This window comes from Lagopus leucura, unplaced genomic scaffold (genome assembly GCF_019238085.1).
Source record: "Lagopus leucura isolate 7727_CA_CO unplaced genomic scaffold, USGS_WTPT01 Super-Scaffold_100081, whole genome shotgun sequence".
Classification (NCBI taxonomy): Eukaryota; Metazoa; Chordata; class Aves; order Galliformes; family Phasianidae; genus Lagopus; species Lagopus leucura.
Window position 1 is genome coordinate 126624 of NW_024962317.1, and position 25963 is coordinate 152586.

Sequence of the window (25963 nt, forward strand, 5' to 3'; positions counted from 1 at the left end):
CTTTGCATTAGCCCGGATTTAAAGGCAAAACTTTCACAAAATAATGCTTACACAAATAGAATATCATCCAGGAAGCATTGCAGTGTAGACTGCACACGTGCTCATCTTCAAATATACCAAAGTCCTTCAAAGAATTTCCAGAATGCAGTGGCCTACCATTAAGCATTAATGTCACAAAATTCACATGTATCTTTCTCGCAAGCCACGCCTCTGTGCTGGTGTAAAGACTGATTACAGTCTCCCTATTTTAACCAAGAGCCCAATGGCCACAACTGATTGCCACTTAAACCCCTCGTCAAACACATCCACGTGAACTACGGTCTTCCCACACTCAAATCACGGTGGGTGTAGTTTTGACTTGTGTAGCAGGGGCACCAGGCACACCGTGGGCACGTGGGGATCTCCAGGACCCCCTGGCAGCCCTCTGGCTTCAGCACCTCAGACAGCAGCACGATCCTCCCCTCAGCGCAGCAGAAGCCAAAATAACCTTCTGTTAGCACAGGGACAACGGCGTCTGCAGTCTTCAATGAGTTTTCTTTCTCTTTAAAAGCATTCTTATTTTCTGTCTTATGTAGGGGGAGGGAAAAAAAATACAGTAGCGCATCAAAGCTTTGCTTTCCAAACCTTCTGATGATTCTGTAAACTGGACAAACGTTGAAAGAATGGTCTGTTTATTCATAAATATGTGTCCATACAAAACAACCTACCTGGTTTTATAAATGCAATCTTCAAAATAGATCTCATTTCCTTCCTGTTTTTTTTTTTCAGTTATGCTGCCCTCTGAATTACAAAACAAATAATTTCCAGATGGTTTTAAGGAAGTATCAATTCACCTGTGGATGCTTTCCAGTCAGACTACAAGTGGGTTTAATGTAGCTGTGATTCAACTTGAGGAATCAAAAGTCTCAACATAATGTATGAAATTACATATGAGTGTATGCTGACTTACCTTGATGTCACCACGTTAAACTGTAGCTAACACGGCAGTCATAACCTCACAACCAAATTTCCATTCTATCTTTTTTTTTGCTTAATTAGCCTACTTTAAATTAAGCTACATCTACGATAACCTACTGGTAAGTCTGCCCCTTCATAGCTTAAAGCTCAACACAAACACAAACCATGAGTAGATGCAGTGACTCCTGTATTCTCTCTCCATCTTCATTTCCCCCTCCTGTTCTTGGTGCATTGAGATCCTTTCCAATCTTCATTTAAACCTTTTCAGCTTAAAAGCTGCAAATGCGGCAGACGTTTCCATTCCAAGCTTTACCCTACACCAAAAGCAAGAATAAAATTAAAGTTACTTAAAAAGCCAATATTCATGTGCATGTTATGGCTGAAGGCTTCAGTGGGGAAAACAGAACCAGCACCGGCTTTTCCTGCCAGTGCTTCTCACAACGCCTGGGAGTTATCTCAAAAGAGATGAGTTTGGTGATAATTGAAGCCAACCCCCAAACCAGCTTTATTTACGGACTGAATGCCCACCCCCACACAACACACAGAACCTCCACAGGCCGCCCAGCTCCCCCTATGACAGTTCAGCCCTCCATTACCAGTCACATAGGGCAGTGCAGCTTTGATGGGTTTTACAGCTAGCATTACTGTGACACCAGAGCCTTCTTATCACCTGCCTCAGAACGCTGCAGGCCCCGGCTATGCCTCCATCACCACAGACACCGCACTTCCACAGAGGCGGGCAGACTGCAGGAGCACCAGTAAGGGCAAGAAGGGCTCCACACAGCCCCGCTCCCCTCACAAACACCCCCGGCCCTCCACCGCGCGCCGCCACTGGCCCTTCTGCCGCCACAGCCCGCCCTTCCTCCTCAGCTCGAGGGCTCATTGGCTGTGGCAGCAGTCAGTCAGCGATCAGGCTCCGCCCCCCTCGCGAGAGAGCCCTGTCGGGGAGAGGGGCGTTTAACCCCTCCTTTAGGCGCGAACGGACAGCGCCCCTAACGCGTCCCTCGTTCTCCCCCCCTCCTCCCCTCTTCAGGCGGTTCGCGCCGCGCGCTCCTTCGCGCCTTCCGCGCGCAGCCCCGCCCCCTCCCGCCGTGCCCTCCCAGGTGTGCGTGCTGCGTCACCCGCCCACGCGCACGGGCCGTGCTGGCGTCCGCCGTGCGCTCCGCGTCACCGCTGCTGGCCTGGCGCGCGGCGGCCGGACGGTTCCTTTCGCGGCGTCTCGGGGCTCTCGGTTCCGTTCCCCGGCTCCGGCTCCTTCCGCCGTCGGTCCGGCCGCGTTCGGGGCCGCCCGAGCGGGGCAGCGGGGGTCTCGTCGGCGGTCGGTTCTCGGGGGCGCGGCCTGGTGTGCGCGGCGGATCCCGCCGCTAGCGTAGCGCGGCGCCCGGGCTCCGTGAGGCGCGGCCCGGCCGAGGCGGGGGGAGCGCGCGGAAGCGCCGCTTCTCTTCTCCACCGCCGCCGCCATGAGCGTGGAAGCGTACGGCCCCAGCTCGCAGACCCTCACCTTCCTGGACACGGAGGAGGCCGAGCTGCTCGGCGCCGACACGCAGGGCTCCGAGTTCGAGTTCACCGACTTCACCCTCCCCAGCCAGACCCAAACCCCGCCCGGAGCCGGGCAGGCGGGGCCCGGCCAGGCCCAAGGCGCTCCGGGAGCAGGACAGGGCCCTGCAGGCCCCATCGAGGCCCAGGTGAGGCCGCGCCGCGGGGTGCCGGGGGGGGGGCGGGGTGAGGCGGCGCCGCCACCGGGGGGAGCGCGGAAGGGGCGGGCGGGAGCGGAGCGAGAGGGGAAGCGCTGGGCCAGGGCGGCGGGGCCTGCGGGAGCGGGGCTGTCGCGATAGTCGCGATATCGCCGTGCTGTCCCGATAGTCGCGATACGGAGCGAGGAGCGCTGCCGGGGTGGAAGGATTTCGGTTTGTTTTCTTGTTGAAACGAACGCGCCTCCGCGTTCTCTTTGGTTGCGAGGAGTTGAGCGCTCTGAAAGCGGAGCTGGATTTCTTTCTGACAGAAAGCGGCTCCTTTCCGAGAGGGCCTCTTTCTCTTTGCGGGGTTGCCGGGCGGCTTTGTTTGGGGCTGTAGGGCAGTGACAGCCCGTAGTGCCTGCGGTTGGTGTGCGGAGGTCCTCGAGGTTGAGAAATGGGAGAATTCTTAACGCCGCCCGATGACGGCCGCGATTCCACTTTAACACTTCGCAGAAGTGAAAGAAAAGAGGGAACTGGGCTGTGCAGCCAGAAACTAAGAAGTGTTATAAAAGGAAACGCTGCTTGTCCTTGTGCTGCTTCTTGACTGTCTATAGCAGGAGAAAAGAAGCCCAAAAGCCGCCCCTGAGAGGCTGTTTTGTGCTTTTTTAAAAGTTGGGCTGCTCTTGTACATCTTGGAATGTATTAAGTTCCATTATGTCGTTATAAATTGTTAAGTAGTTCTGGTGTTAACAATTAAATGTTTGTAGATTGTCTGCGTTTCAGAACGCAAGTTTGGAGGAATTGAAATGCTGTAGATAACAGCTCTTCATCCTGCACCAAAAGCAGTCAGAGGGGATTCGGTTTTTTTTTAGCTTTATTTTCTAAGACTGATCTGTTGTGGTCTGTAAGTGACACAGAAATGAGTAAACTTAGAGCAGTGAGTGAATGGCAGCCTCAGGTGTGCAGGGCAGGTGGAATTGTGCTGCCTCAGTGCTGGGCCCAGGCCCAGGGCTGTGCTGGGACTCACTCCAGTCAGTGTTCATAATGTGGATTTAGAGCTGAGCTCTTGTGGGCTGTTTGCTTTATTTTGTGTTTACTTGTAGCTCTTGAGTTCTGTTGGGCAAAACAAGCCTTTTTCCTGTTTGAATTGTTGCTAAGTAGTTTTTGTGTTTGTAGTTAGTGCGTGTGTTATTTGATTAAAAAGGTGTTTGGAGTAAAATCGTAGTTTTTAAAGCTCTGATGGTTGTGATCATTCTAGAACTCTCAATAAAGAGTTTGGATAGAAGAAGAAAAACCACCCCAGAATGAGTCTGAGAGTGCAGAAGGCAAGGGAAGAGGATTCGTTTTGCTTTTTGTCTAAACATGTTTGAAAAGCCTTTGAAGTAAGAAGGGAAAAAGGAAAATCTGGAGAGCACATCCAGGTATGAGCGTGTCTGTAAGCATCTGTCCTGGCAGGCAGGAAGCAGAGGATGTTTGTAATGGCTGAGTGCTTTTATTTCAGTGCAGGGTTTTGCAGTTGTCCCCATGCTGTGTAAATTTGGGACAGGGGAGCCTGTTGTTCCAGTGAGGATTTGGGAGCACTGTGATGTCGGAGCTCAGCGAAACCCAGCGCCTGTGCTCAGTTTGGAGCTCTGCCTTTCAGTGTTCTCATCAGCGCTGAGATCAGAAAGGGGCCGTCTGAAGGATTCTCAGGGAGGTTCTGCCTCCTTGGGTAGATAATGTGAGCTCGTTAATGCCTTTTGGCAGGAGCGGATCTCAATCTCCCAGGCTGCATACGTTTTTGCCTAGTTTAAATTTTGACTGTGATTGTGAACAAAGTTGGAATAAATATTATTTCATCCTGATAAACATGGAAGGGATATTATTTTTACTCCTGTTCCGTTTTCTGATACCTTTTTAGTGCCCTGTGGATTGAAATAAGATGAGTTGGGCAGTGCAGAGCCCCTCGTTTCTCCAGACGGCATTCTTTGAGCCTTGCTCGAAAGCTTTGTTTCTCAGCATATACTTAACTAACAGTTTAAGAGGGTGCTGTTACCACGGATTAGTGTCTGAGTGACAAAAGGCAGGCAGAGGTTAAGCAGTGCAGGAGCAACGCCTCTTGTTTTCTGTAAACAGTGGAAATACAGTTTTCTGATGATTAGACAAACTAATTAGCATGTTTGATTTGTATTAAGATAAATTCTGATCATATCCACAGTGTTTCCCTGCTCCCTCGGGCCAGGACTCGGTTCTGGTGGGAGGAGGCAGCACGTTTCTCTGTGCCTGGTGCTGGGAGCCCGCTTGGTGGTGCCCTGAGTGTGGGCATGGCGAGCCCTGCTGCTGGCTTGGGGTTTCCTGCAGTCCCCAGCCTCGGTGTTAGCAAACGCTGCTCAGACCCCCGTTGTGAAACAGCTCTGTGCTGCCGTGAGGCTGAATGCTCTCAGCGATGCGCCTTCCCTCGTTCTGAAAGGGAGATCAAATAAGCACAACAGATTTTAAGGCGCCGCGAATGTCACACGGCGTCAGTGGAATCTCTCCCAACGACAAACGGTTGTGCAAATCCACAAGTGTGTGTTTTTCTGAAGCGTGAGAAAAACTTCCCTGCGCCGGGGCGGCATGCCTGGCTGTGCCGTGTGTGCTGCACAGTGCTGGGGTGCAGTGCCACAGCTGAGCGCTGTCTGATAGCAAGATCCCAGCAGAATCCTTGCCTAGCTGTCGTCGTTTCTCTTGCTGCAGCCTGACACATACTGCTTTAAAGTGCAGCTGTGCTGATGGCTGTTGCCTGTTGATGAGCTGCTGTGTGGGTGGGCACATCAGCCAGAAGCACAGCGAGGAAGCTGCTGTCACCCAGCTGGGGCTCCGCACGGTCACTGCTTGCTGCGGTGTTAATTGGGTCAGCTGCCGTGCTGGAGTGCAGCTCAGCTCCACCAAGCACTGCTACTGTGTGCAGCAGGACCGGGGAGACCTGCGAGGAGCCGGGGAGGAACCAGCAGCTCTCAGAGCCATGCAGGTTGCTTGGCGTGGCTGCTAAACTTGCTGTGCCAGAAGTTTCAGTCGACACATTTAAAATAGAGAATCCCCCCCCCCAAATCTTACACAACAGCTGGTGCTGCCAGATTTTAATAACGCGCATGCAGGCTGACATGGCAGCGAGTTGAGAACAATAGTTGGGCCACTTCCTTCCTGTGTGCCTGCTGAGGCACGGCCCGGCTGCCGGGTCCTGCTGCTGACAGATGGGTGCCGTCGTGCTGACATCACTGCGGGCCTGAGTGCTGTGCTGGTGTAGGATGAGAGATCTGTGTGTGCTGCCATTCCTTCTGCTCCTGCCTTAAAAAAAAAAAAAAGGGCTCTGCAATTGCACTGGCTGCTTGCTCGACAGCCCCGAGTTATATGCAAGCTTCCAAAAAAACGGATGGTGCTTGTCAGCTAACGTCAGTAATGGCATGTGAGGCCTCTTCAGAGCAGGCTGACAGCACCTGCCCTGGGAGTGTCCTCTCCACGCTTCTAAGAAGTTTGGGTTAACTTGTTCCATTAGTCTCCACCTATTCTAAGATCAATTAATAAGCTATGTTCATATTTCTTTAATATCACTGTATTTAAAGTTGATGTTTGCGTTAGAGCAGCTCTGAAGATGCTATTAAATGTTGAGCTGCTGCAGCTCCTGCCGTGACAGTCAGTCTGCAGAGCTGTGGTTGCTGTGGCCGAATGGAACTGGAAGCCAAGGAGTCCCAAGGGACAATGGCTGCTTGAGTCATGCTGAAGTCTGATTTGTGACATTCACACCTGTTGGTGCTCCTTCCTGGTAGTAAAAGCACTGTGCTAAGTATTGCCAAAATGGAGTTATTTTTAACAGGACCAGGACTTGATGTGTCAAATGTGCTGACGCAGAACTTTGTGGTTCTGGCAGGTAGCAAAGTCAGTGCAAAGAGGGAGCACCTGCTGTGTGTGTGCTGCCTTAGCCAGGCAGCCTGTGAAAGGCACTGCTCTGAGAGCTTGGGCTGTGTTAGTTTGAATGGAGTTTGTGTGTTTCCTGGGTAACTTAAAGAAGCCTCTTTGTTTTGAAGGAAATAGTGTGGTGGCTAAAGCAATGTTTGGGTAATGCAGTAGTGGTTGTCACACCTGGTGCGTTACACAGGTATGTGTTTGGTTGTGTGCAGTGCAGGTGGTACGCCTTGTACAAGCGATGCTGCTTGGAGAGCTGGGCAGTCTGCTGAGAACCAGCTTCTGTTATTTCTGGCTCTTTGGCTTTTCCTTAGGTGTGCATTGGAATAGGTCTTGGTCCCCTGCTTCCTGTTGTCTTTGTGTTGTGAAGTTGTGCTTCTGGAGTCTCTGGGGAGGAGGATTGGTTTGGTGGATAGACAAAACATAATCCGAAGAAAAGCAATTTAGTTTTGTGAATTGACACTTCAGTATTCCTGTAAAGTAGGAGCTGATGAAGCAAGTATCAATGATATACAACGTATATATGATGATTTTTGATAGATGAGGGCTGTATTTCCAACTCATCGCTTTTCTGTTCTTGTGAGAATTTCCTGAATTCAAGACAAGTTTTTACACAGCAAAGTAGGGATTCCCACTCTTGGCTTTGTTCTGAGCATGTTTTGGTATGACCTGAGCACTGACCTTGCACTGCAGGTTAATGGACCTGATGGCATTCTGCAGAACGGAGCAGTGGATGATAACGTCGCTAAAACCAGCCAGCTTCTGGCAGAGCTGAACTTTGAAGAAGATGAAGAAGATACTTACTATACAAAGGATCTTCCCGTGCATGCTTGCAGGTGAGACCTGATCTTTGCATCAGGCTGGCTGTTTCCAGAAGGTGGGGGCATGGAGTGCTTAGAGGATGGTTGGAATTTTGAAAGCAGCTTCCCTGGAGGCAGCTGCCTGCTGGCAGGCAGTGAGTGCCCTCTGCTGAGCTCCTGTGTGCGCTGACAGTGCTGCTCTGCTGAGCTCCTGGGCCTCTCTTCTAAGGGCTGCAGAGTTGAGCCTTCCTAGAAATGGTAATGGTGGAAATAGTTAAAGAGCTTGCCTCAAACCAGAAGTTTAACTCGTGTGTTTGGTACTTCCAGCCACTCTCATGATTCCTGATTTTTACTTCCCCTTATTTTGTACACTTCTGGGTAATTCAAGTCTTGTTTTTGCGTTGTCCTATAAATAATTTCCCAATGACTTCCTCATCTGATTTTAATTCCAGTTACTGTGGTATCCATGACCCTGCCTGTGTGGTTTACTGCAACACCAGCAAAAAGTGGTTCTGTAATGGGCGTGGAAATACATCTGGCAGGTAAATGATTAAATGATGGAAATGAGATGGGCAAACTTGCTGTAGTGTTTGTTTTGAAATGCATAATGGGTGTGACTTACATTTTCCACGATGTCGAATTCTCATGACTTGAATGTGAGCCTCCAACCTCTAGATTTTCCTGTTATGAGCTTTTACAGCTCCACCTCAGCACAACTTGAACTGCTTTTGGGCTTGAGCTCACTGCTTCTTCCCCCTGTGCTCTTGCAGAACAGTGTAACAGATGCTGTGCTCTGTGGAGCTTCAGGAAGCTGCTTCCAAACAGCAATAAATTTCTTGTACACTGCCCCTTCTTTCACATTCGCTTTGAAGTATTCATGCATTGCAGAAACACTGAAACTCTTAGCAGTCATCTTGGCCTGGATGAAAGGAGCAGGGGATTATTAATGTCTGCCAGAGTATGAATAGGTTTTTGTTTATCTCTTAATAATGACTGAATTGCTGTGTTACATAAAGTTAGGACTAAATCTGGTTTTCGTATTGACTGCTTATAAATACGGATCCTCTCTGGTTTCAGCCACATCGTCAACCATCTGGTGAGAGCGAAGTGCAAGGAGGTGACTCTCCATAAAGATGGGCCTCTAGGAGAGACTGTCCTGGAATGTTACAACTGCGGGTGTCGTAATGTGTTTCTCCTTGGCTTTATTCCAGCTAAGGCAGACTCTGTGGTTGTTTTGCTGTGCAGGTGAGAGAATTTATTGCAGTGTTTGTGTTCAAGTGTTGCACAACTGGATTTCTAAATGGCAACCCTCGGCTTTCACTTGGTACCTGAACGTTTTACACTCTGGTCTCCTTTTATCACTGTGTCACAGTTAGTATTTGAGATGCTGAGCTTTTTGCAGTTCTAGAAATACAGGAGAACTAATGATTAGGATACCTTGCCTCTGCAGTGTTGAAGTACCAAGCGCAGGAACTGATGAATTGGCTCAGCAGGCCACTGGTGTTGGCTTTCTTCTTTTAACCAGGCGTGTTTGAAGAATGTGTTAAACATGTTCTTATACTTTGGTAGATTCCCTTACAGTCGTCTAATAATTTTTCTCAATATTTTGGTTGTGCAGGCAGCCATGTGCAAGTCAGAGCAGTTTAAAGGATATTAACTGGGACAGTTCACAGTGGCAGCCTCTTATCCAAGATCGCTGTTTCCTCTCGTGGCTGGTAAAGATTCCATCTGAGCAGGAGCAGCTGAGAGCACGTCAGATTACAGCTCAGCAGATCAACAAACTGGAAGAACTCTGGAAGGTATTTCCCACTTTTCAAATACCAATGATGTTTCACTCAGTGCTGGTTTTGTGTCTTAAAAGGAGGGACAAGGCTGTTGTAGCAGCAGTGTAAGGCAGGAAACAGAGCCTAATATACATGAAGTTCAAACCTTTCCCTTTTGACAAGCAACACAACTGGGAATTGACTAGAGAAATCACCTGTTAAAGTAGGAAAGCTTCATCTTCAGGTTCTGTCAGTCAGTCTGTAGTCAGTCACTGCTTTTTCAGAGCTTTTTCTGTACCTGTTAATGCAGAACAAACTTGGCTGCATGTAGGTGAGCATGACGTAACACTTCAGCATGGTTTTAGCAGTTTATTATCACTTGTTTGTGCTTAAAACTTTGAAACAGCACTCTTGTATGTTAAATCTTAGGAAAATCCATCTGCAACCCTTGAGGACTTAGAAAAGCCTGGTGTTGATGAAGAGCCACAGCACGTCCTGCTTAGATATGAAGATGCTTATCAATACCAAAATATATTTGGTCCTCTAGTCAAGCTTGAGGCAGACTATGACAAGAAGCTTAAGGAGTCTCAGGTAATCTGCTTGAAAAATGCCTGTTAGAGGGGGATTCTGACCAGTTCTCTCACTTAGTAGAATGGAAGGAAAAACTAAAATGAAATAAATGTAATATTACAATATATAAATGTAATAAAGACATGACAGTAATTAACAGTAATATTAATGTGCTATCACAACTTTGAAACATCACTTAAGGTCTTCCATCTCTTCTGAATTCAAAGTTTGTCTCTCCTGGAATTGTATTCTTTGTCAGAACTGCTTCTTGACCACCTTCTGTTACGTTCTTTTCCTCATGACATTCACTTACCTTTGCACCAGTTAAGCTTGTAACATGCTGGGGACACTGAGGAGTTTTCTACAAAACTGACACAGGTGCTGATGCCAACACATTTCTCAGTAACTAAATACATTGTCTTTGAAACAGAACGAACTTCTACAGGTGGTGTGAGTACAGCCCATAGTGATAAACACAGAAGTTTGTTTGGTGACAGAGGAACAGCAAGTTTTGTGTTTCTCCACTGTTTTGAAGTTTAGGACCGTGAGGATTGTGGTAGTTGATAAGCAGCTCTTTAAGAACATAATATGTGCTCTTTCTTTACTGTTAGACCCAAGATAACATCACAGTCAGATGGGACCTGGGCTTGAATAAGAAAAGAATTGCTTATTTCACTCTGCCAAAGACTGATTCAGGTAATGACAGCTCAGCTGCGTGTTTTGTCTGGTTTTTGTACCTGGTGAATAACATCAGCATTTAAAGATCTGCAGTGGCCTGGGATATGAGATAGTCCTGTAGGCTTTTGTTGCTGTGGATGTTCTGAGATTTTCTCTCTCCTTTGTAGATATGCGTCTTATGCAAGGAGATGAGATCTGCTTGAGGTACAAAGGAGACCTGGCCCCTCTGTGGAAAGGAATCGGCCATGTCATCAAAGTTCCTGATAGTATCCTTTACTTAATGAGCCTTAAGGTTAAATTATCTCTGAGGAACTCCTAAGTTGTGTACATAAGTAATTTTGAAACCATTGTAATTAGTGGGCGCCTACTGAATAAATGGAAATCGGGGAAAAATACAATTCAGATGTTTGCTGCAGATTACTACTTAACGAGGTTCTACAGATTATGGTGATGAGATTGCCATCGAGCTGAGGAGCAGCGTTGGAGCCCCCGTGGAGGTTACTCATAACTTCCAAGTGGATTTTGTGTGGAAGTCTACTTCATTTGACAGGTACTGAGAAAGCACTTAAACTCAGCAGATAATGGGTTCAGTAGGTGTGTATTTTTCCTCCTAACTTCAGTGGGGTTTTTGAACGAGAGGTGATGTATTGCTTCATTATACCAGCAGTCAGAGGGAGTGTGCTGAATGCATCAAGGTCATGAACGTGGTGCCTGCTTCTCAGAGCGGCAGCTCTAGGTGTTGTTAGAGGTGGTGACGTTCAGTTGAATTCCAGGCTGTCAGTTTCTCACTTTGAAAGCACATTCAGGGACTTTGGAAGTACATTCATGTAACCTGTGGATCCAAGGGGAAAAATGAACCTCAAGCTTAGTAGCATTTGGGATGTAAGAAGAAAAGTGTCTGAGGTTCTGTTTGTTAATGCAGTCATGAAGTGCTCTGTGTTCTTATTTATCTCCTCAACTTTGAATCACTTTGACAAACTCCAGTTTCAAGGAAGCTGGATCAGCTGTGGGGTCTGTGGGCTTGAGATGTGTCTGCAGTGCATGTTGTGAGATAGGAGTTTGTTGTCCTGAAATAGAGGTACTGAGTACAGCTTTTATTCACATCTTGCACCTCAGACTTCCACTGCAAACTGTCAGAGCCCAGTTCCACTGCAGGCTTGTGGTTACAGTTTGTAGGATGCACACTGGGGAAACAAAGATCCGTGTTCTGGAAGTCTAATGTTTGGTCTCTTAATTCTGTTGTTAGATCTTTGCATTGTCTTTTTTCCAAAAGATATGTCTTAATTTGTCTGATGGCTGATTAACTTCTACTCTCGTGCATAATTTCATCTGAGGTAATCCTGATTTTGTTCTATTTTTTGTCCTTTGCTCATTTCAGAATGCAGAGTGCTTTAAAAACATTTGCTGTGGATGAGACTTCGGTGTCAGGATACATCTATCACAAACTGTTGGGCCACGAGGTGGAAGATGTAATCATTAAATGCCAGTTGCCAAAGCGCTTTACAGCACAAGGACTTCCTGATCTCAACCATTCTCAGGTACCCTCATGTTCCTTCTTTCTACATGCAAAGAATACGATGGAGGATTTATGATTGAAGGTTGAACGACTTTGTAATTTCCTGTGCAAGGAATACTGAATAGCATTAAAATAATTCCACAGGTTTATGCTGTGAAGACCGTCCTGCAGCGTCCTCTGAGCCTTATCCAGGGTCCCCCTGGTACTGGAAAAACAGTGACATCAGCTACCATTGTCTATCATCTGGCTAGACAGGGCAATGGGTAAGAACTTCTCTGAATCTTTATGCGTGAGGTTACCTCATGATTGGTCCAGAGAATCAGCTCACATTTAAGCACTTAAGCAGTCTGTATCCTTGAACTGGAAAGACTTTCTAGAAATGTGTTCTTCTGTGAAGATCTGAGCTCAAATCAGAAGATACTCATCGGTAGCTTATTTTTAGGGAGCATGTGTGTTAACACTCTGTTGCAGGAAGCTTATAGTTCACTGAGACTCTTTTTTTTTCCCCCAAGGCCTGTGTTAGTGTGTGCTCCAAGTAACATTGCTGTAGATCAACTGACAGAGAAGATCCATCAGACTGGTCTGAAAGTGGTTCGGCTGTGTGCTAAAAGCCGTGAAGCAATTGACTCACCTGTATCCTTCTTGGCACTGCATAACCAGATCAGAAACATGGATAGGTAAGGAGGGGGAGAGGGGAAGACACCCCAAAAAACCCAAACCTCAGGTGTTGTGATGGATGCAGTTGTTTTAACAGCTCTGGCAGTGATGGTATATATTTTGCTCTGTACAAAAGTCATTTTTAGTTTTGCAAATACGTTTTCTTGTTTCTGTGGCAATATGTGAAGAGCTTCACTGTGAGCTGGAGCTGTTGTTAATTAGATTATAATGCAAAATTCCATTTTTGCAGCATGCCAGAGCTTCAGAAGCTGCAACAACTTAAAGATGAAACTGGAGAACTGTCATCTGCCGATGAGAAACGCTACCGTGCGCTGAAACGAACAGCAGAGCGTGAATTGCTCATGGTAAAGTTCCACCAGATTCAGCAGTCCTGTTACTGCCTTCTCCCACTTAGCTGCAATTTGTTGGCAGCTATCAGAACACAGTTTAACTTAGGGCGAGATTCCTGGGATGGTGTTCAGGGACCTTCTGTATGAAAGTGTTCTCTTATCCCACTTGGTTGATTTTGGTTGTGTTTCTGTCTCAGAATGCAGATGTGATCTGTTGCACGTGTGTGGGAGCTGGTGATCCAAGGCTTGCAAAAATGCAGTTCCGCTCCATTCTGATCGATGAAAGCACCCAGGCCACTGAGCCAGAGTGCATGGTGCCAGTTGTGCTGGGAGCAAAGCAGGTAGGAGCCACTGGATTCCCTTTAAAGTCTGATTTATAAATAGATGAAGCAGGGGTTTGGGCAGAAAATCCAGACTCGGGTACCTGCACTGTCATCAGCGTTGAATTTTTCTTTTCCACAGCTTATTCTTGTAGGTGACCACTGCCAGCTGGGGCCTGTTGTGATGTGTAAGAAAGCTGCCAAGGCAGGCCTGTCTCAGTCCCTGTTTGAGAGGCTGGTGGTGCTGGGGATTCGCCCCATCCGCCTGCAGGTGCAGTACCGCATGCACCCAGCCCTGAGTGCTTTCCCATCCAACATCTTCTATGAGGGTTCGCTCCAGAATGGTGTCACTGCAGGTGAGTAAGAATGGCATTTCCTGCAAATTCCTTTCTCTTCAGTTCGTTAAGGATTGAAGGAAAAATTCTTTAATTCAGATGAGTTTTTTTTATTCAATTAGGAAGAGAAATGCTGCCATTGACTCTTTGAGGCATTGCTGTGAAAGTGATTTTCTAGTAAAGCAGTATTAACTTCATTACTTTTGTGCTCTTCAGCTGACCGTGTGAAGAAAGGGTTTGATTTCCAGTGGCCGCAGCCAGACAAGCCAATGTTTTTCTATGTTACACAAGGGCAGGAAGAAATCGCCAGCTCAGGCACCTCTTACTTGAACAGGTAAAAATCAGTACTGAGATTTACGTAGAAATACTGACAAGTATGAATGTGGGACAATTAAGTGCCTTAATAAAAGGCATGAATTCAAAACAGAAGCAAACTGACTGCGTTTTGCACCCAGGAAGTGCTGGTTGAGTCCCATTTCAAAGCTTGAATTCCAGTAGCTCCTGAAATGAGGTCCTAATGGGTGGATGTTGAAAGAGGAGAAGGTAGCAAGAGAGCAGTGGGGAGCTGGGAATTTCATTTCTTTCCTATCCCTTTGTTCTGCACATCCAAACTTTTCCAGTGAATGAGCTTCTAACACTGCTCCTTTGCTTTACATGCATTTGTTTGTGTGCCTGGAAGGAAGAACCAGACCAGCTTACAAAATGTATCTGCTGTGATATTTTTAACCTGTCTGCTGCTTGAACTGCATGTGCAGGAGTGCTGAATGCAGCAAGGCAGACTGTGCACAAACATGGCACAACTGTTGGCTGACAGAGCAATGGCGTTCAAAAACGGTCTATATTTAAAACTTCAAGATAAAAGAACTGAAGGATCTGTTTGTACAGCAGGCTGGAACACTTCTCCTGGTCTCACTCAAAGTACAAGCATACATTTAACTCAGAACTGCATTTCAGAAGAGTGATGGCCGTCCTGAATTCTGCAGGAAGTTTAGTTGTGCAGTACTGAAAAGGCAGATGTGGATTCCAGGATCAATGTGCGTTGTTGTGACCTCTTCTGAGGTGTGAACTTTTGGCTGAGAGCATCTGTTTGTAGCAAGAGGTGATAGCAGGGAATGTTCTTGCAGAGCTTAAGCTGAACTAATTTGAGTGGCAGAGTGCTGTGGTGTAAAAATGACCTCCTTCTGAAGGAGCCTTTGTGAAAGAGGGCACAGCACACGTGTTGAGGTTTTCTATCCCCATTCACTGAAAATGTTTAGACCTAATGCTGTAATTAAATAAATGAATCTTTTTTTTTTTTCTAGAACGGAAGCTGCCAATGTGGAGAAGATAACTACAAAGCTTTTGAAAGCTGGTGCCAAACCTGATCAGATTGGCATTATTACTCCTTATGAAGGCCAGCGATCCTATCTGGTGCAGTACATGCAGTTCAGTGGTTCCTTGCATACAAAACTTTACCAGGTATGGAGTCATTGCACAAACAAGAGAACCTTTGGTGGTAGAAAGAAGCTGAGAAGCTGAGACACTGTGAAACTCAAATGCTTTCATTTTTGTTCTGGCTTCTCAGACCAAATTTATTTATTCTTCAGTAACTTATGAGCATTTTAATTGACCTTAGGTAAAATAGTTCAAGGGAAGGTAATGCAGGAGTTAGCAAATGCCAGTAAGTTTGAGGAGAGCAGTTTGCCAAATAATGGAGAAAGCCCAGTGAGGTTCTGTTGAAAGGAGAGCTGGATGAGTCCATCCTCTGAGGCTCATTGAGGCACAGAAGGGAAAGGTCAGCAGTGCTTCAGCTGTGGAAAAATGTCTCAAGCTGGGAGACACACAGGAAGTTGAACACCATAAATTCTAATGTTCAGTCATTTGTTTCCTTAGGAGTGTGTCCTCTGAGTGGACCTCCTCCACCACGCACTACAACATGTTGCTACACTACAGACAAGCTGCTTAGGTGTTTAATGCAGTCTCTTTTGCAATAATTGGAATAATTGGGCAGTGTTTTCATTGAAGCAAAAATTGGTGGAAATACTTCTGCTCCTGCCAGGAATGATCTGTCCCTCTGATTCAGGCTTCTCAGTGGCTGGGAGCAGCAGTACTGATCTGCAGCTGTATTGCTGTGAGGTTTTGGGATAGCCAAATTCGTTCTGGCAGTGCACCTGGAGAAGGGCTGCTGTCTGAAGCAGGTGCCAGTTGTAGGGGGGAAATGCAAGCACCATAAAGGACATGAAGATAAAATTCTTTGTCTTAAACCGAGACTCTCCGTTCTCCCTTAGGAAAGCTCTTTAGTGGGCAGTGGAATTATCAGATCATCTGGCATGACAAAAAACAGCACCTTTCCCAAATGATGGAACTGTTAGTGTGCAGCCAGTAGTCCTGTAAACCTGTTGGTAGTACAACCCTTACGTGCTTCCATGATTTACGTGTTCTCCTCTGTGTTAGGAAGTAGAAATTGCAAGCGTGGATGCCTTCCAAGGACGAGAGAAGGACTTCATTATCCTGTCTTGTGTGAGGGCCAACGAACACCAAGGGATAGGATTTCTGAATGACCCCAGGCGTCTTAATGTGGCTCTTACAAGAGCAAGGTAAGGTAAAATTGGACAGATCTTCTGTTTTAGAGGCGAGCTACTAAGGGCTGTGTTCTGAGGGTGGAAAGCCTGTTCCTCTGCCTGTTTAAGGGAGCCTTGAAGGGAGTATGGAAATGATTCAACTTTACAAGAGCAGTCTTAAATCAGTCAGCATTCCTGTTTTGTACTGGGAGACTGTAGAATCCAGCATGCTCATCCCCTTTGTCTGCAGGACAGAAGTAGTCTGCCCTTCATTCACTCCTTTCTGTCTCAGCAGCCGTTTTCCTTTTCTTAGAATGAGTTTGCTTGCTAAGAAGGGAAGCTACTGAGAAGTCAGCAGTGCGCTGGTTGGCTTCCCTTGGTATCTGCTCAGTTCTAAAACAACGTAACATGGCTGGTGAGCATGGTGACATGTTTGACAAGCCTGGAGAAGGCAGGAGATTGCTGCAGCCAGTCTCTCAGGAATCACAAGCTTCCAAGTGTACAGAAATCCTTTGTATACAGGAACAGTTGGGTCAGGGTCTCCTATACCTCCTGTCACAGGCTTCTCTGGAGTTCTTTGTCCTGTTCTGTAAGCTGATCTTAGTTTTACTGTTTGTTCTTCCATAGGTATGGGGTAATTATTGTTGGGAACCCGAAAGCTCTGTCTAAACAACCACTTTGGAATCACCTGCTGAATTACTACAAGGAGCAGAAGGTTCTGGTGGAGGGACCACTGAATAACCTCCGGGAGAGCCTCATGCAATTCAGCAAGCCCCGAAAACTTGTCAACACCATCAACCCAGTAAGTTGGCCTTTCCTGTTTCTCAGATGTCTGTGGCATGAGGAAACAGAGCATTGACAGCCATAAGTGGATGGAATAAACAGACACCCCATGCCCTCACACACCTGTATCTTTCACTTCTGTTGCCTAGTAAATGGCCTGTGGCAAAGTAAACTGCAGTTTCTAAGTAAAGCAGTTTGTCTTTATGCACTGCAGAATTTTACATGGGGTGACTTCTGAGATGCATGAAACATGGTGCAATTACTTTGTGTAAGTTCGTTATACAAGCGTTCCTTAAGGCTTTTACATGCACTTCTGTTGAGAGTTGCCAGCACGTGGTTGAGACGATGGCTGGATGTTTTTCTTACATTAGAAACAGTATCTGTGAGGTTTTGTTGAGTTTTTACCCACCTTACAGTCAGTTACAGTGTGCAGCTCAATGCTAAAGCTTTGTCCAACTCCTCCCATGCTTTCAGGGTGCCCGCTTCATGACCACTGCCATGTATGATGCACGTGAAGCTATTATTCCAGGATCCGTCTATGACCGGAGCAGTCAAGGTAAAGAAGCTGTCAGCATTAACACCATTCACCGTTTCTTCACTTAGTCCCTGGGGTTGGATGTCTTACAAACTGCAAATGTTTAAATGTTTAAATACAGAAAAATGTGGGGGTTAAAAACTGAAAATGCTCGTGGTGTCGGAATTCTTGAGGAGGGATTTTGCTGCCCCTGACGTTGCAGTAACCTCTGTTACTCCCTGGTCTGAAGAGCAGATAAGGAGTGAGGGGGGCTGTCAGTGTTGTAGGAATGGGGAATGGCACTGTAGAAGAGTGATGGGATGGGGCGACCGGTTGTGTCTCTTTGAGACTTGGGAGTGTGGGATAAATGGGGAGCTACGAATCCTAGAGGTTCGTGGCAGTGATGACTTGTCCTTTGTATTATTTTTCCTCCTTAAAGTCCTCCCGTTACCGTTAAAAGCAGGACTGTGAATTTCAGGATATTTGGGATGCTTGAAATAACTGTGACTTCCCCCTCCCCAGGGCGCCCATCCAACATGTACTTCCAAACCCACGACCAGATCGGGATGATCAGTGCAGGCCCCAGCCACGTCACTGCTATGAACATTCCCATCCCCTTCAACCTCGTGATGCCCCCAATGCCCCCACCAGGGTACTTTGGGCAGGCCAATGGCCCGGCTGCAGGTATGGGGCCAGGGGGGCACAGTGCCAAAGGCACGGCGTGGGTCTGATGTGGGATAATGCTTTCAGTGCTGACGAGAGTGAACTTGTATTTCTTTGCACCTACTGCACTGAGCACAATGAGAAGCGTTGCCTGAAGCGAGTCGTCAAGTCTTTGTAGAAGCATCTGATTCTCACACGCTTGTAAAGCTTCTCACTGTTGGTTTGGATAAATGCTTTTCCAGGACGTGGGGCACCCAAAGGGAAGACCGGTCGTGGTGGGCGCCAGAAAAATCGTTTTGGGATTCCTGGAACGAGTCAATCAAACCTTCCCAATAGCCAGGCGAGCCAAGATGTGGTGTCCCAGCCCTTCTCCCAGGGTCCACTGACTCAGGGCTATATCTCCATGAGTCAGCCATCTCAGATGAGTCAGCCTGGGCTCTCCCAACCAGAATTATCACAGGTAAGCAGTGATGCACGGTCGGTCTGCCCTTTTTCCTGGGTTTTATGTCAGTGTTCTGTTTGTGTGCACATCTCTGTTTCTTAGAGTTGAGGAAAGTAGAAACTAAACCATTTTCAGTTAATTTGGCCGCAGCATTTCTTACCTTCTACTTGGTGGGCTTCAAAAGTATACTTGAGCAAAAGAACTCAGAGCTGCATACCAACTTCACCCTGAGCCCTGGCGTTCAGCCGCTGCCCTTCCAGCTGCCTTGTGCTGCTGGAAGCTTTATAGCAATTCTGCAGCAGAACGGGGCTGAACTTTAAAACCCAAAAGTCGCTTTTTCTTCAACGCTGGCTGCTCTGTGAGGTCCCATGGAGCTTGGTGCTGCTTGACACGCGCTCTCATTTCCAGGACAGTTACCTTGGTGATGAGTTCAAGTCTCAGATTGACGTGGCGCTGTCACAGGACTCCACCTACCAGGGGGAACGCGCGTATCAACATGGCGGAGTGACGGGACTGTCACAGTATTAGAGTGTAAGCTCTGCGCTCACCCCTCTGCCCTCCTGCCTCATATGAGCTCTTGAGAACCGTTTCCTGATGGCTGTCATACAACTCTTGTTCTGCTTTCTCGCTTTCAGGTTGAGGAAGAAGAGCTAAGCTTGTGTGGAGCTTAGTTCATCAGCATTTTATTCTGGGTAATAAAAAAAATAAAATAAAATGGATACCTGTTTTCCACTGCTAAAACTGAAGCACCACTGTGTGAGAGCAACAGGAGAAAGAAACCAACCAACGGAGAGGAGAGAGAGAGAGAAAGGAGAGCGCGCGAGAGAGCCCACTGCTAGCTCACTGAGACAAGGAGACTGACCGGAGAGGAGAGAGAGCAACGACGGACTGGCTGGCGCCTCACGGGGAAGGCAACTCACCCTGCAATGAGTGGTCAGCTGAGTCCCTGCTCCCCCAGTCCAAGAAGCTCGAGAGAAGGGCCTTAAGCAGGTTTCACTTCATTCCATACTTCTCTTTGCGAGCAGGGCATTACTTTTCAGAGCAGATGGGGAGAGGAAAACCCTCATCTCAGAGTTGTTCTCAAGGGGTACTATATTTTAGCAGTAACTGTTTACATTTTAGAAGCAGAGTATCTGAGAGAGAGTTCCTAAGTTGACAGCAGGCCAAGCAGAAATGCAGCGGAACGTAGCTGATGCTCAACTCTGAGATGGAGGTTTTGTTGTCCAGCGCTGGCTCTGAAATCCTAGTGTCATCGTGCCGCCCGCATTCTGAATGGGTCTTTCGTGACAAGGTGGTTTTAAAGAGATTCTTTCAAAGGAGCACTGAATTTTTAGAAGTTTGTCTCTGAATTCTTAGTGGTGGACCTGGGAGATCCTTGTTCTGAGAAGCTCACAAAAAGTGTAAAACAAAACTAAATTAGAGCACCAACCTTGAGAACTTTCAGTGTGATTTACAGTTGCAGCAATCAGCCTCTTCTTCCTACATCGGATAGCAGTTAGATGGAAGGAGCCTGCGCGCTCGAGCAGGAGGAGGGTTTCGAAGTGTTTTCTGTATGCTTTAATTGGCTACTGTCTGGACTCTACTCTGTGAAAAACAAGCCTTTCTGTAAGATGAACTTTGCGCTTGAAAGGGGATGGGTTCCTGTGCCCTTCGGCCCTGGAGGAAAGGATGCTAACAGGCCTGCTTTACTGCTCCCTCAGCTGGGGGGAAGAAGTAGTGGAAACTGGGGATTATATTGGTTTTGAAGTAAAGACTACAATGTTACCGAAGCAGGTTGGAGAAATGGACAAAGCAGGCAGTTGTTGGAAGGTGGCCTCTGATAGATGGGTACAATTAGAGATAACGGGGTAGGCTTTTGTGTGGCTTCTTCGGTGACGAACGCAGATAGCCGAGGTTCAGGTGTTGCAGAACAAACCCGGAGCTGCTTTTTCAGGTAGTGCACCCAGCTGTGCCATCGGTGCTGGCTGAAGAAATAGCTGGAAGTCAGAACTGAGAACAGCACATGAGAGAAGCCATCCAATTTCTGAGTTGTACCCATATCTTAAATAAGTCATATGGGAACACTGGGAGCATTTTATTGGTGTCTGAACCTTTTTAGAAACGGCGCAGAGAATCACAGCTCCTGCAGACCCGGTTGGATCGGATCCCAAACTGCCAACCTCAGCCTCCCACCAGGCAGAGACGAGCAGAGCGATTCTGACCTCGGGGTTTGTAAGGTTGGAATTAAGTTAGCATTCTATCAAAGGGCTCCAAGTGTTTCTAGTCTTTTTTTGGGGGGGAACTCGAAATACCTCTCATATGAATGTACTTAAGCGATGTAAAACCCACTTTTTGTATCTGGGGGGAAAGCCCTTTCATCACTGTCCTTTCTGTAGAGTGTTGACCCGCTTTCATCACCTGTATTTGCTGTAGTTTTCAGGAGTGTCTCTTCCCCAGCACAGACCTGGTGTAGCATACCCACAAACGTGAGTAGCGTGCACATAGAATGGAACAGGTGTTCAGCATTTGTGTTCAGTCCTGCAGTGAACGTGGTTCAAGAACTGCAAAATAAACTCCAATTTTCCAGAAACGAAAACCATTCTTTTCTCATAAAAAGCCTCCAGCGTTTAGACTTCTACAATGCGAAAGAATGGAGACACAGGCCACCTTCCTTCCTTGTGAGATGGACTGTTTTATTTATTAACATTGCCGAAGGGCTTTTTTAATTTTTTTTTTTTTTTCCTTCTGTAGGCTGCGTAGCTGCATAGACTTCAGATAGGTTTAAGCTGTACCCCTCTGTGCAATGCAATCCATTGAGTAATGTAACCCCCTCCTCCGCCCTCCCCCCTTTATTTCACTGATGGGAATGCCTGCCTCTGCTTCTGCTGTTTTTTTTCCTTTGTAGCAGTTACTCTGAGTTTTATAAATCCAGACATCAGTGCTAGCACGGTGTTACTCTTTTGATTTTGTCTCAGTTTGTTTTAAACCTGTTTGTCATCAATAAAATATTAATAAACAGCTCTTGCATTCACGGTGGCCCCCTACCTTTCAATGAGGAAACCATGCACCATTCATTAAAACTTGGTATGATTGTAGAAACTTCAAGTTTATTACTTCCTTTAAACAGGGACTGGTACAAAAGTGGGGGGTGGGCAGAGCGGACGGGGGGAAGCAAATGCAGATCCTGCGTGGGTGCTCAGCTGTGCTCAGCCTGGCTCCAGCAACAGCTCTGCATCCCTCAGTCTGCTCCAGCCACCAAAAGGAGAGGAGGGGTTTGTAAATCCCTCCTGTTTTAATGGGGAGAGAAGGAAAACGGCTCCTGCTGGGTTACGGCCCACTCAAAGCTCTTAAAGCCTTCAGTGGTGGACGCTGCTTTCTCTGCGCTATGTTAGGGGTTACTGCTGGCTGGGGGGAAGCTGAAAGTGAGTGCTACAGCTAAGGGCTGCTCTCCAACTACTCAGCCTGCTTCAGGAGTGGCAGCAGGGCAGTGCTGCAGGAAGATGCTCCTCTGCAGCTCCGGCAGTGGTTTAAACCCTCAGTGCTTCCTTGGAGCTGCACTCAGCAATACTTCATCAGATCTTGAGACAACACAACACAGGTACAAAGAAAAAGTAAAAACAGTCCAGGCTGTGCTGTCAGGCTCATATTTCAAAAAAAATAATTCAAGTTAACTCAGATTCCTTGTCTGCTCCCCCACCCCCAAAAAACAGCAAAGCTGCAGCGGTGCCAGGAAAGCCTCTGCTGGAAGGGCAGCACACAGCACTGCCATGGCATTAAACACTGCGAGAGCAACTGCTGCATTGGACTGAGGACCACAGCCAAGAGCTGCAGATCTGTCCCCAAATCCTCAAAAAAAAAAGAACAACTAAAAAAACCTAAAAGCCAAATAAATGACAAATAACCCCCAAAAGCATATGTGCGTTATTAACGTGGTGCCTGCATTACGAGGGTTGTAATACTGCTGTGCAAAGCTGCTGCTGCCTGCTGCACAGTGCACTCATTGCTTCACTCAGCCAGCTGAACTGGCGCTGTGCTGCAGCAGAGGGAGCTCGGGGGGGTCAAAACGCCACCGCGTGCCTCTGCTGTCCTTCCTCAGCCCCAGCGCCTCCCCTGCGGTGCTGCTCCACAGAGGCTGATGCAGACAAACCCTCCACAACAGGTGAATGGGGGCTGAACAAAAAGCAGTGCTAGAAGGAACTCAGCTCCAAGTACACCAACATGCAGCTCAGGTGTGAAGCAGAAGCACCGCTGTCCCACAGCCTCCAGTGCCCCAGGGAAGGGATTCAGTCGCGACACAGCTCGTGTCACGACACCACACCTCTTCCTGCAGTTGGACCAGAGCTGCTGCAGCTGAACCTGCCAGCATCACTTCAAATTTGTCATTTCGTTTTGCATCACCTAAGCTGCAAAAAGCTGAAAACAACAAAGCCCAGCAGCAGCAGCTGCTCTGCCAGGCACAAGAGGAGGCCGGGATTCCCAGCCTGGTGTCTCTGCCACCCACAGCGGATGGCTGAGCAGCACCCAGGGTCAGACCTGATCATAACCCCGTCACCACCTGCAGGCTCTGACAGAGCACCTCAGGGCACCCAGCACAGCACGACCACTAAACCAGCCCTGTCACCATCCCATCATGCAGACCTCCTCCCTGCCTGCAAGTGAGGAAGGCAGCACAGAGGGGAGCTCTGACCTCCTTGTCCCAGTCTGAAACTCCCTAAGCACCAGCACAGAGGGCATTTATCACACTTGGATTTATTCCATCAATCATTCCGTGTGCCCCACGGCGCATACCCACAACCTCTCCTCTATCTGCAGCCACACTCATCCACCACCATGTCCTCGTAGTGCCTCAGCACCACGTTGTCACTGTTGTCATAGTAGAGGATGGAGATGGGGGAGAGCCTGACGGGGACGCAGCAGGGCTGGGGTGTCCCCTCCGGGTCCAGTGAGTGCACCATGGTCTGCAGGATGGCGTGGTTGGTGCTGTTGAGCTCAGCTGTCAGGGGGAAGGGGCACTCGCCCAGGCAGTAGTTGGCCATGTAGCCCTGCGGGGCGATGATCCAGTTCTCCCAGCCGACGTCACTGAAGCTGATGTAAAGGCGCCGGGGCTTGCAGAGGTTGCTCGGTGTGACGGAGACGTTGTAAGCGCTCCTCCTCCTCCTGGATGCCCCGCACTGCTGGCTGAGGGTCACCACCAGGAGAGAGGCATCCAGGAATGAGTCGATGCCGGCACAGAGGCCCTGTGGCCCTGCGCTCAGCGGGGCCGAGGCTCCGTCTCCGCTCACCGCGATCTCCAGGATCAAGCCCAGGTTCCTGCTGTGAGTTGTCCAGTCCTTTGCCACATCGCTCAGGTTGAAGAGCAGAGACTTGTGCAGGCGGGCGAAGGACTGCTCCACCAGCAGCTTGCGGCCTCGCTCCAGGGACGGCATCCCCCTCAGTGGCACCTGGCAGCTGTGGTACAGCCGCAGCTCAAAGCCCTGCCCCCGGCCGGGGCTGTGGTACGAGTTGTGGCTGAACTTGAGCTCCAGCTGAGCCATCGTCAGGCGCTCACCCTCCTCCAGCACAGAGAGGTTAAAGTACAGACGCTTCTGCAGACACAGCAGCGGATGGGGCTGTGTGCTGTGAATGAAGTGGCCTGATGGAGAAGAAGAAATAGAGGTGGCGGTGTCTGAACCCCCTTATGGCGAGCAGGATCAGCCTCCCAGTAGTCGATCAAGCTCCTGGCTGCACACGAAGAGGAAGATGGGCAGAGCAGAGACAGGCAGCTCTACACATCCACAGCCGCTGGATCAAGATGACAGTGCCGTGGGATGGGGCCATCAGCCCCACAGCACAGCCTGCAGAAAACTGTCAGCATCTCCCCCGGGGCAGAAGCGTTGTTAGAGGATGGAGGGAAAGGAGGGCGGATAGCAGCAAACCGACTGAAGTGACGAGCTGCCTGTGAAAGCCAGCCCTAGATTTCCACTGGAAATCTGAGCTCAACAGAACCCAATCGTGCCTTGAGATGCGGATGGCATTGACAAAGCAGCTGCCATGTAAAGGAATGGCTCAGAGCAGCCCGAGGCAGGAGGACCAAAAGGAGAAGGGGGACAGGACCCAGCAGGATTGCTGAGCATCTGCCTCCACCCGAAGCTGGGAGCCTGAACTCTAACATCATTACCTACAACACGCTCACAGATCAGACCATACACAGGCAAGACTGGTCTCAGAAACCACTTCTGGCTGCTGCCCTGTCCTCCCCCAGCCATTCCCAGCCCAGACCACAGAGAGGCTTTCAAAAGGCAGGACTCAAACGGCAGCATTTCTGTACCTTGATCAGCGAAGACACGGATGATGTTCCCAGGGACGTTAAACTCCTCCACTCTACAACCGTCCACCGGGTCTCTGTTTGTTGCAGGAGAGCTCTTTCTCTTCTGGAAGATCCGCCAGAGAACGGATGGCACCGGAATGGGGATTTTGGGGCTGGGCTTCACGCTCAGACCCAGGGATTTTAACAGCAAACTTTCCTGTAAGCTTAAATCCATCCCCAGACTCACAGTAAGGAGAGCCCAGGCGAGGCCAGCTCCAAAGCTGGCACGCACAGGGAGAGGCCACATCACTCCGCTTTCCTGACCGCAGACAAAGAGCAGCGCTGTGCACAGGACCCACTGCCAGCTGCACTGAAGACAGGGCCAGGGGGTGATGATTGCCTGATGGGAGCCTTTGATCTCGTTAGTGCTCAATTAGCACACAGGGATTCCCAGGATTGGGCAGAGGGTGTGAACGGTCCCCCTAGACTCCCCGGGGCCTTTTAACCCTTTGAGGCTGTGGCAGGAAAGCAGCTCAGAGCTCCCTCCCCTTCTGCATCTCCACCCCACTGAGGTCCAACAAGAAGTTCCACGCAGCAGCAATGCTGCCAGCACGCCGAGCTGCTCCCCGTGCCCTGGAGAAGGGCGGATCTGGTGGCCACTCCACCCAGACTGGGGAGACGCTGCTCAGTCCGGGCTTTCTCTCACTGCCTCCTCCCCAATCAGCTCCTCAATCACAGCGTTTAACACTTCTCTCCAAACGCTGTTAACTTCCAGCACAGCACATCTTCAAGCTCTGCCCTTCAGCTCCCACCTCCCACCATCCTCCCACAGCCCAGGTGCACAGACAGCAACCAGCACCCACTTCCCACACAGGGTCCCCCCACTCAGGCACACACACACCAAATGCTGCAACCCAAGCAGTGCCAGTGCCCAGCACTCCAACACACTGAGATTCAGCTTCCTTCTTTTCCTCCTTCCTGCAAATCCAGTTCAAAAGCCAAGAAACTAAAGCACACAGATAGAGCCCTCTGAAACTCTGCTAGGAAATTACAAGGTGACGCATCCTGCCACAGCTTGGCAGTTTCCATCAAGCCAAAGTCACATTTTGCTTTCAGTTTCCCTGAGGCTCACATGGCAGCAGTGAGTCAAATCAACATAAAGAGATCAAACAGTAAAAAATAAAATTAAAAAAAAATAATAATAATTAGTCAA

The 25963-nt window shown here is 48.5% G+C and overlaps 2 protein-coding genes across 3 annotated transcripts; one reads left to right on the plus strand and one right to left on the minus strand.

Annotated features, from left to right (window-relative positions):
• Positions 1–2367: 2367 nt before the first annotated feature.
• Positions 2368–21495, plus strand: UPF1 (UPF1 RNA helicase and ATPase). Of its 2 annotated transcripts, none has more exons than XM_042887325.1 (24): positions 2368–2642; positions 7248–7390; positions 7807–7896; positions 8432–8599; positions 8973–9153; positions 9547–9708; positions 10299–10383; positions 10533–10631; positions 10798–10915; positions 11744–11903; positions 12026–12144; positions 12394–12558; positions 12789–12903; positions 13086–13229; positions 13351–13564; positions 13760–13877; positions 14845–15001; positions 15977–16119; positions 16711–16885; positions 17341–17422; positions 17903–18064; positions 18286–18503; positions 18894–19016; positions 19121–21495. In XM_042887325.1, the coding sequence occupies exons 1-23, from the start codon at positions 2418–2420 to the stop codon at positions 19011–19013; spliced, it is 3363 nt and encodes a 1120-aa protein (XP_042743259.1). In that variant the 5' UTR covers positions 2368–2417; the 3' UTR covers positions 19014–19016; positions 19121–21495. The 2 variants fall into 2 exon arrangements, with proteins under 2 accessions (XP_042743259.1, XP_042743260.1); XM_042887326.1 differs by having other exon boundaries at positions 2369–2642; positions 10807–10915.
• A 43-nt stretch (positions 21496–21538) lies between these two features.
• Positions 21539–25057, minus strand: GDF1 (growth differentiation factor 1). The gene is made up of 2 exons (XM_042887330.1): positions 24772–25057; positions 21539–24096 (listed from the first exon to the last, which is right to left on the minus strand). Exons 1-2 carry the CDS (start codon positions 25055–25057, stop codon positions 23267–23269), a joined length of 1116 nt encoding a protein of 371 aa, XP_042743264.1. The 3' UTR covers positions 21539–23266.
• Between the last annotated feature and the right edge of the window lie 906 nt (positions 25058–25963).